The following is a 10,339-nucleotide window of genomic DNA, read 5'->3' as shown; positions in this document are numbered from 1 at the left end:
TCAAGTAACGTAACATCAGTCTATATCATGAACCTCTAACATGAAATTGAAGAACCTGCAACAAAACAAGAAAATTAACAACGAATATATATAATGTATAAGTAACATCAGTCTATACAAGGAATCTCTAACATAAAATTTAAGAAACGACAATAATTATAAGTACCACCAGCATAGAAAATCAAGTAACATCAGTCTATACCATGAACCTCTAACATGAAATTGAAGAACCTACAACAAAACAAGAAAAGTAACAACGAATATAATGTATAAGTAACACCAACATAGAAAGTCAAGTAACATCAATCTAGACAAAGAACCTCTAATATGAAATTGAATAAACTGCAACTGGACTATGCCTATTCCTAATGGATTAACCTGGTCATTAAGGAAGATTTGACATAATAGAGAAGTTTTTGTGCAGACAAATAGAGTTGATCAGTTTGGTCAGGCTGGGAAGTTCATAATTCAGAGAATGTACAAGTTTTTACATCCAGCTGGTGATCAAGTAGTTGGGAAGATACTTATTTGTAACAGCCATGCTAGCACAAAGAGCCCTTTCATTGGATGGTTAGCAATTCAGAATAGGCTAGTTACAAAGGATAGATTGATAAGTTGGCATCTGAATATTGATGGTACTTGTGGACTTTGTCGGCTGGAGGATAAGAGTTTGATGTTCTTCTCCTGCTCTTTCTCTAAGGAAATTTGGAGACAGGTCTTGCAACATTTGGGGGTTATCAGGGGTGTTTTGACTTGGCAAGAGGAATTTCAAATTGTAATCGGAAAAGGCAGAAGCAAGAAGAAGAATGCCTGCAAATATAGTGTAGGTTTTCTTGAAACTGTGTATTGTGTTTGGTTGCAGAGAAACTCTAAGGTGTTTAAGGATCATGTTGATCCAGTAAAAGTTGTAGTTAACAAAATTCTGTTTAATGTAGAATGTAGGTGTCAGTGATGGCTGCTGTGTGCCATTACTCTTGTTGATGCTTAAGCTGTTTGGTGTTAGGTCGATTGGTGTATTGTTGGTGTTTTCATAGTTTGTTAACACTCTGATTACTTGGTAAATAAAATCTAAAATTATTTGCCAAAAAAAAAAACTGCAACAAAACAAGAAAAGTAACAACGAATACAATGTATAAGTAACACCAACATAGAAAGTCAAGTAACACCAGTATAGACAAGGAACCTCTAACATAAAATTGAATAAACTGCAATAAAACAAGAGAAGTAACAACGAATACAAAGAATAAGTAACACCAGCATAGAAAGTCAAATAACACCAGTCTATACAAGGAACCTCTAACATTAAATTGAAGAAACTACAGCAAAACAAGAAAAGTATCAGGGAATACAATGTATAAGTAATACCAGTTTTATTTTTCTATATTACTGTTTTATTTTCACATTTGACAATGCATAAATTACACCTGTATCTAATTATCATTATCAAAATAAAAACTATTTATTACTCCCTCCATCCTCAAATGATAGTCTTAGTTTGACTTTTCAACAATTTCAACTCAATATTTAAATGTAAATATCTTCAAATACTTATGTTAAAAAATATTAAATTTGATATTGTGAAACTACATATTGAGATTAATAAAACAAGATCATATCAAACATGAATATGTTTGAAATATTTTGAAAAGAACTTAAAAGATTCTCGTCTGCACTTGTTAAAACACAAACCTACCCAATGCCCGATTCAAAACCGACTCGAAAATACTTGGTCTTGAACAAGATATGGTGACATGTAACCCGATTTTATCCGAACCCCAACAACCCGGAAAGTAATGAGTCAAAATCCGACGAACCTGTTTTTGACCCAACCAATTGAAATCGTTGTATTTATAGTAATAAAATGAGATATGAAGAACTTTAAACAAAATGAACACATTGTTGTTCTTGTTGTTGGGTGTAATTTGATTTTGATTTGAATTATACCTCATTTTATGGTTGAATTTGACTAATATAAACTTGTGTACGTATGAAAATTTGTTAATTTCCCCCCCTTTTTTTTAATATTTATTATACACATTTTAAAATCTCTCAACCGGTTGGGTCGACTCAAACCCAAAAGTTCTGGGTCTTGAACAAGCATTTGTAAACCCGAAGTCGAAGTGACCAACCCAAATTAACCCGAACACGAAAGTAATCTTTATAAACCGACTTGACTGACCTGTTTGACAGATTTATTTTCTTCAATTAGGAATAGTGTCAAAATTCTAAATAAGACTAACATTCGAGAATGAAGAAAGTAAATTACACCTATGCACAAATAATTTAAATATTTATTAATATGTTGTAGTTTATACTCCGCAATAGTGTTTGAATTTGACATAATGACATCGGAATTGTGTAACATGTCTTTATGGGTCAGTCTAGTGCGCTCATGTTCAATGTACTTTTACCAGGTCATTAAGCTTTCTCTCTCTAACAATTTTCTCTCAAAAGCTTTTTGGGGTGTTATGTTCTACCATAGTCCACACCTCCCTGGAGATGAAGAAAGGATTAATCATCCCTTTCTAATCTCTGGCGAGACAATCTTGCTCCAAGTTATGTTTAGATTTTATTTCAATTCCTATTTTGTTGATTCTAGAAGTCTTTAATTTGCAGTTTGCTCGGCTCTTCGACAACCTTTGTTGTGGTTGAACGTTATGCTTTCTTCCTTTTATTAAGGTGCAAAGCTCCTGTTTATTGCTTGTGGGTAGTGTTTAAATCTATAAGTAAATTAGATTGTTGTAGGGTTTTATTTGAGTTTTGGAGCTCGGTGTTTTGCGTTTATCTAGTAATATCGTTCTCCTTGTATTTTATGGGTTAGTTTACGTATTCATGAAGTGCTCTTTGAAAGCCTGTGGGAGGTTTAGAGAGGAGCTCAACAAGCTCCTCACAAAGGGGACAATTTTAAGGAAGAAGATGAATTTATCATTGACTTAATCTCTAACTCAAAGCATCCTAGAGGGGTTAGGATCTTTCAAGGGAGATGAAAGAGGAAGGGAATTTGTTATTCAAAGAAGGACTTACTTGTTGATGCTTTGGAGAAGTATGGATATGCATGCGTCATCCTTGGTTGTTTTGTCTTTGAAGAGGAGGAACATATAAGTAATTTCTATGACATGGCTATTTTCATACTGCCGAATTCAGCAATCCGTTTTAGCAAGAAAAATGAATATGAGCAAGTTGTTCTTATTTGCTCCAAAATCTTGGATTTCAATCCTAATAACGTTAAAGCTCTATACAGAAGATCCATGGTTGCTGCATAAAGGGGTAGAAGTGACTTTTCTTATTGGGATTTGTTATTGGCCTCTGAGATTGATCCTTCTAATCGAGAAGTAGCTAGAAAGCTTGAGAAGATTAAGCATTCCCACATGGTTAAGGAGTAGAAGGACCATGTCCATGGTACTATCCCTTTAGAACTAGGACTTGGCTTACCCTATCCTTAGAAGAGGGTAAAGAGAAGTTTGCGTGAGGGGTTAAACAATGAACATGGTCAATTTTTACAGGAGAAATCCATCAAGGAAAATATTGAAGGAAAGTGTGAGTTTAATTGACTTGGGTAAAAATGAAAATGTAAGAGTATGTCGTTCTGCTGTCATGGAAGACATGTGTTTGCAGGATTGTTTTACGTGTTGAAGACAATCAAATGGTTAAGGATGCAGAAAGAAATGGTGAATAATGAGATGATTGAAGATTGTGAGAGTGCTAACAATTTTGAAAGCTCAAATATGACAAGCCTAAGTATCGATTTGTTAATTGAAGAAGGTCGGACTCCTCACTTACCATTTCACAAAAGGACTATATGTTGCTAAAGCAAGGGAAATCAATCCATTACTATAACTCTAGGATTGGGTCGTCTATGGTTATACGAGGTTTGCCTAGACCAAGGAGACACTTAGAGAAGTCAAGTGAAGGCAAAGAAAACAAAAGAATTTGGTTGATTCTCCCCTTTAAACCATAGTTGATAGTGTCTACATTAAGCCTTTGTTGGACCAAGACAATGGATGATTTGTAGATGCATGGGAGTCGGATTGGCTGAATCCAAGGAGAGGGAAGAGCATAGTGAGGTTACGAACAAATTTTTAGATAAGGTCGTGACTAGTAAGTGTCAAGAGGGTGGTATGTGCAGGTTAGAAATTACATGTTTCTCGTCATCTGTCGGTCATAGGCAAAGTCAGAAGGGTTCTTATAGTGCTGGAAGAAGGAAAAGGGTAGCTCAAAGTTGTGCAAAGGAAACCAAGAAGGCGTATTTAGTGAAGGCAAACAAGACTTTGTCACGTATTTGTTAGGTTATGATACATATGACAAAACATAAATCATGCGGAAAACCTTAATGCCAGGAAACATATTATTTACACATAATCATTTAGCATAGTTTAGATGTATACACTTTATAGCGTGCCCTCCCTAGTTGCGCCCGAACCGAACAAGAACAAGTCTTTAGGACTCCAAGTGTCGTCCCTCCGTAGATAGTCCACAGCACGTCCGGATCCGCCTTAAGCTTGACCAACTAGAATCGCCCTTAAGGTTCCTAGGATTTTCGGCTAAATAGGTTGCAAGTGTTTGGCTGATTTTGTTCCAAAATCTTACCTTTGAATACTTCAATTGTCTGTTTAAATCTGTGACCCTAGGCACCTATTTATAGTGTACACCATTATATTGGGTGCAAGCCATTCCTTGGCCCAAAATAACATCGATAAGGTACAATATCTTGAAGAACAAGATTACATAGAATTCAAATATTCCGAAATAAAACATGTAAGTTCTTGTAAACGATAGAGTGACAATTACTAAATTGAATGTAAATAATTATACCACTTGCCGTATGGCCCTCATTCAGGGGTGGAACTATATTGTGTCTTGGTGTGCATTTAGGACAAATCCTATTTCTATGCATTTTTTTGCTTGTTTTCTGCAGAGAGCTTCGGTCTTCCTATTTTCAGGCGAAGCTAAAGAGACACATCAAAATGAGGAGCCCGCTAATCCAAAGAGAGAGGTATCACTAGCATGAAAAATGAGAGTGCCTCGAGGTCCTCATGATTCCCCTACTCATCACCACCATCAAATGACTCAGATGGAGGATGAGTAAGAATAGAAAGCTCTTACCAGTCCAAGTTCATGGGCCAAAGGAGAATTTATACAAAAGAGATGAGAAGTGGAGTAGTCAGGGGCAAAATATATGCACGAACTGTGAAGCTCTAGGTGCGGATGCATGACGCACATTTTTTATTTGATAAAGTGGATAAAGGTGGAAAGTGTGTCATGTGTTGGGTGATGTGCGTGTCTATGTTGAATATAAATGGGTTAGAAAACCTCACTAATCAGTGGCGGAGCTAGATAGGTGCATGGGGGGTCCACCGACCCCCCAAAAAAAACTGGAATAATAAACTTATAGCTGAGAGCTAAGAGACCTGGTATGATATAGAACCGACCTCTTAGGTTATACTTAAAAACCCCCGCACGTAAGATATGAGTATACTTTAGAGATAATCCTAAGAGAACAACCTTTAGAAACAACCGTTCTCTTAGAATTTTGAATAAGTATGGGTTGATAATCCTAAGAGAGCAGTCTTTATAAATAACAGGTCTCTTAGATTTTTAAATTTAAATACCCGCTCTCTTAAATTAAGTTATTCTTTTCAGTTTTCACCACGCATATGCAAACCGTAGAGAATAATTGTAATAATTTTGTATGATTGTAACATGAATATTGATTAATTTTAGGACGATATATTTTTTATAGTAATTTATTGTGTGTTGTGGAATATCACCAAACACAACATTCTAAAAATCCTGGGAACGTCACTGCCGACTCCCCAAAAAAAAAAATCCTGGCTCCGCCACTGTCACTAATCCATCCCCTTTAATTAAATGTGTCCTTTGTGTTGATTTGTTTCATTAAGCATTTTAGAAATGTGTCTATTTTTCATGTTTGGAACGTGTCATGTTTTCTTGTTGTGTTTAGATTTTACCGTCTCTAGGTATGGGCTTCTGTTTGGCCCGCAGGAGTTTATCATGCATTGGTGATGCATTTCAATTATATCTAAAATGCTAATTAAAAAGCCATTATCAACAACAAGAGAAGTTCCATCAAATGAAATCATTCACCAAGTGTTTATTAATTTAGTGTTTCCAATGTAAAACAGAACAATTAATACAGAGAAGGAAGAAGAAATATTAATTAGAAACTTATGTTTAATTAAGAAGCAACAAAAGCTCCAATTGCCACCGCCATAGTAACAACCGCAACACCAAATCCCAACGCCACCACCTTTCTTCCTTGCAAGTGTAGCCTTTGTATGATACTTTCATGCTCAAATACATGATCACCCTTTGGCTGATCAATACCATTTTCATGATCAGTACCCTTTGGTGTTTGATCATCCGAGATCAGATCGCCGGCCTCAGCTTTCGGCTTTTGATCAGTAACCACCGGTTGTGGTGGAGGAGGTGACGGCGACGGTGTCAATGTAGGTTTCTCTTGGATGACTTGAGGAGTTGAGGGTGTAACTTTCTTTGACATGGTAACATGTAGGCGACCATCAGTGAACTTAGCTTGAATTAGGTTTACATCACTGTCATTTGGTATTTTAGTTTCCTTAACAAAACGACACCGCTTTGTTCCATCTTCACTTGTTGGTCTCTCGCCGCTCACTCTGAGGACTCCATCTTTGTTAACTTGTACCCTGATTTGATTTTTCTTGAAGTCTACATGCACATATCCAAAAAAGGTACGTGATGAATTATTTAGTTTATTTTCTTCTATTTTTCGGAGTATGGAATTAGTATATATATATATCTGCTACCTCCGTTTCAGAAAAATATTTACGGTCACTATTTGCACAAATATTAAGATAAAAGTAGGAAAGTTAGTTAGAATATAATAAATTATGGATAAAGTAAGAGAAATGTGCAAAAAAAGGTGGGGTGTAATAAGAAAAAAAAAAGGATAAGTAAGAGAAAATGAGTGGAAATTTGTAAATATTGTGAGGTAAGAAGGGTAAGGTAGTTAAATTTCATATCATAAAATAGAGTAAAACAAAGTCTAAAGAACGTTATGAAACATATTAAAACGGAAATTGTGTAAAGATCATTTTGAAATGGATGTAGTATGCTCTTGCATTGCTAAATCAATACTACCTCCGTTTTTTTAGTGATATTTATGTTTGGAATCTTACAACTATTTAGAATTTGAAAGAAGCTATTAATTTATTATCAATGTATAAGTAAAATATATACTCTTGTGAAATCATATTTGATTCGTCTCAATTAGTGCTTTAATGATATCAAATTATTGTACTTTGTACTTTTTACATATATAAAATAAAAAATATTGATGGTCAAAGTCGTACATTAACAATTAAACACAGTCAAAACAGAAAAATCAATAAAAAAAATCAAACGAAGGAAGTATTACATAGAAGTCTATTAATTGTTTCGTTTGACTTTTAAAGTTAAAGTTTGTCAAACTTTGACCGCAATTTTTTTTCTTAACCTTAGTAGTACCGTACTTTTAGTTTCGATTCACTAAATGAAAAAATTAACTTGATTATGTTAAGAGGCATAGATCGACTAATTTAATTTAAGAAATGAGAAGAGTGTCGGCTAAGAGAATACCAGGGAGATGGATGGTCAAAGTTTCATGGCCTTGTTCTTTCTTCAAATCACAAGCAGGATCGAAATCGACGTAAGAAGGTGGTGCAGGAGTTGATGAAGTCTTGGTTTTGATTGCCATATATTCCTTTAGCTAGCTTATACTCCGTACTACGTATATGTTGTTTTATGTGATTGAGAACAAATTGTTTTGAGAGAAGGATAATTGTATGAGTATGCTAAGAATTGAAGGACCTCTTCTTTATATAAGTATTGGCGTAAACAATGTGAAGAGGATCTCAAGTAAGTTAACATTGAGATTTCATGTACAAGTATTATTCCTGTTTGCTTTCTTGAGGTTTAAGTTGCTTTATGTCTTTGCCTATGTTATGGCTGGCCTAGCTTCTATTGTCGTGTTTCCTAACTATTATACCCTTAATTAATTAATTAATTAATTAATTAATTAAAGGCTAAAATATATCAAATGATTTTATTCCATTCATCCCGTTTTTAATAAGATTTCGACCCATAATCCCAACTCTCAAGTTTCAACAATAATAATATAATGAAGAAAATTAATAAAAGTGGGGAATTCACTAATTTATGCTTAAATGTGTTAATCGAAAATTGTGTAAACAACCAATATTAAAGAACGAAGAGAATATTTTTGAATAATTTTTTGCTTTTACTCACCTATTAACTCCGTTTCATAAAGATTAATTTTTACTATTATTATCTGCACGAATATTAAGATAAAAGTAGAAAAGTTGGTTGAATGTAATGAAACATGGATAAAGTAAAAGAAATGTGTAAAAAGGCGGATGGGGGTAAGAAAAAAATGAATAAAGTAAGAGAAAATAAGTGAAAATGTAATTACTGTAGGATAAGAAGGATAACGTAGTAAATTTTTATGTCCAAAAGTAGAACATTATTAAATGACTAAAACAGGAAGTGTAAAGATCATTTTTAAACGGATGTAGTATGATAGTTTTTAAAGTAGCTTTTATAGAAAAAATGAACTATAATCTATGTCATTTTTTTATTCTAGGAAAAATTAGTTCAGATAGCATATCAGAAGGAAAAGGAAAAAGGAAAAAGAAGTTGATCAAGTAAAATTTATAACTACAATAAATATAATAAATTCAGATAATTTATATAAAATAAATTTAGAAACAAAAATAAGCAAACATCGTGAATGGAACAAAACACCCTTAATTATTTTGAACTTGTTTCCCTTAATGCTCCATCCGTCTCTAAAAAAATGCCTCAATTTTTTTTCGGTCTATCTCTTTAAATTTGCCTCAAACTATTTATAGTATGTATTTCTCACATACTTCCTCTCACATACTATTACTTTATTTAGCAAAAACACAAAACTATTGACGTAGCTTTATTTTCCTTTCTAATAAATTAAGTGAAATTATGGTTTGAGGCGATCTTTTAAATAGGGGCTTGGGGGGAAGTAATTTCGAATAAGAAGAAAAAAAAAAGAGACGAGCTAGTTTAAATTTAAGGCACCAACATAGAGTTGGCTCAAGGGGTAAGCAGCTTGATGCCGCTTAAGGGAGGTTTCGGGTTCGAGCCTTGCCGTATGCAGAAACTCTTGTTAGGAGACTCACCCACCATAAACAAGGTGTGCGACACGAATCGGATCCGGATGTAGTTGGAGCTAAGCTCCGGTGAACCGGATATGCTATGCGTAAAAAAATTTAAGGCAAAAAATGACCAAATAAAAAATAAAAATAATAGAGGGATTTGAATCCCAAAGAAAACAAAATGTAGACTAGGTTGAATGCATGCAAGTGGAAGTACTAAAAGATAACAAAATAAATACGGGTGCATGCATGAGACACACGTGGCAGCGTATGGAAACCCCCCCAACCTTTCTCATGCCACATCCTTCCAATTTCTCACTTCCTCACCGCACTCGGTCACTCTAAAAATGGAAACCGTAATACATAGTGATCCATATGAGCCTTATTCTATTTATAGTAACTAGTTTTTCAAATTTGTTAAAACTAATTAATTATCTCAATCAATTCTCAAGCTAAAGGTGTCCGGCCTGGTTCTAAGTGATTGATGTATGATGACCAACTTGAAGCATCTATCTTCCACTGCCAATTCTGTTATCCACCAATGTGCCCTGTACATTCTTTCTCTCTCTATATATCTCTCTAATTAATTTGATTTTATCATTACTCGTATGTCTGTATTAGATTGTATCCGTGTTAATGTACATATTCATATACGAAATACATTTATATGGTTTACAATTTGGATAAGACTATCTTCCTTGTTTCACATTTCTATTAATTTGACCCTTTATTTGATGTTTTGTAAGAGATTATGTCCATAGTACTATCCATATCATGATAATAATTACGGAAATCCTAAAATGAAGGCTATATTTTTTTTGGTTCTACTGCGAGAAGTTCCCACCGGCTTCGACGAGTGGACTAATCTCCCGCGCGAGTTTACGTGGTACCTCGATGGGCATCATCCCTCCCAGTTGAGATTTTTTCCATTCTCAAGTTTCGAACCCGAGACCTTTAACCGCTCAGGCCAATCTCAATTGTTAAAATGAAGGCTATATAACCTATTATACAACGGCACTCAGTTTAAACCACTTGTCCAAATCACTAAGCTTAAGCTATTAAACTACTAGTCTAATTGTCTAAACCACTAGGCGTAGACATCATCGGTAGGATACCATGTATCCAGTATCACTGGATTGTGTTCGTGCTAATAT

The 10,339-nt window shown here is 34.5% G+C and overlaps 1 protein-coding gene across 1 annotated transcript; it reads right to left on the bottom strand.

Annotated features, from left to right (window-relative positions):
• Positions 1–6,087: 6,087 nt before the first annotated feature.
• On the bottom strand, positions 6,088–7,816 carry LOC110785317 (uncharacterized). The gene is made up of 2 exons (XM_021989753.2): positions 7,615–7,816; positions 6,088–6,705 (listed from the first exon to the last, which is right to left on the bottom strand). The coding sequence occupies exons 1-2, from the start codon at positions 7,730–7,732 to the stop codon at positions 6,197–6,199; spliced, it is 627 nt and encodes a 208-aa protein (XP_021845445.2). The 5' UTR covers positions 7,733–7,816; the 3' UTR covers positions 6,088–6,196.
• Positions 7,817–10,339: the final 2,523 nt, after the last annotated feature.

The sequence above is a fragment of the Spinacia oleracea genome, chromosome 6 (genome assembly GCF_020520425.1).
Source record: "Spinacia oleracea cultivar Varoflay chromosome 6, BTI_SOV_V1, whole genome shotgun sequence".
Lineage (NCBI taxonomy): Eukaryota > Viridiplantae > Streptophyta > Magnoliopsida > Caryophyllales > Amaranthaceae > Spinacia > Spinacia oleracea.
The sequence above is the reverse complement of the archived record's forward strand: the minus strand, read 5'-3'. Positions and strand labels throughout refer to the sequence as shown.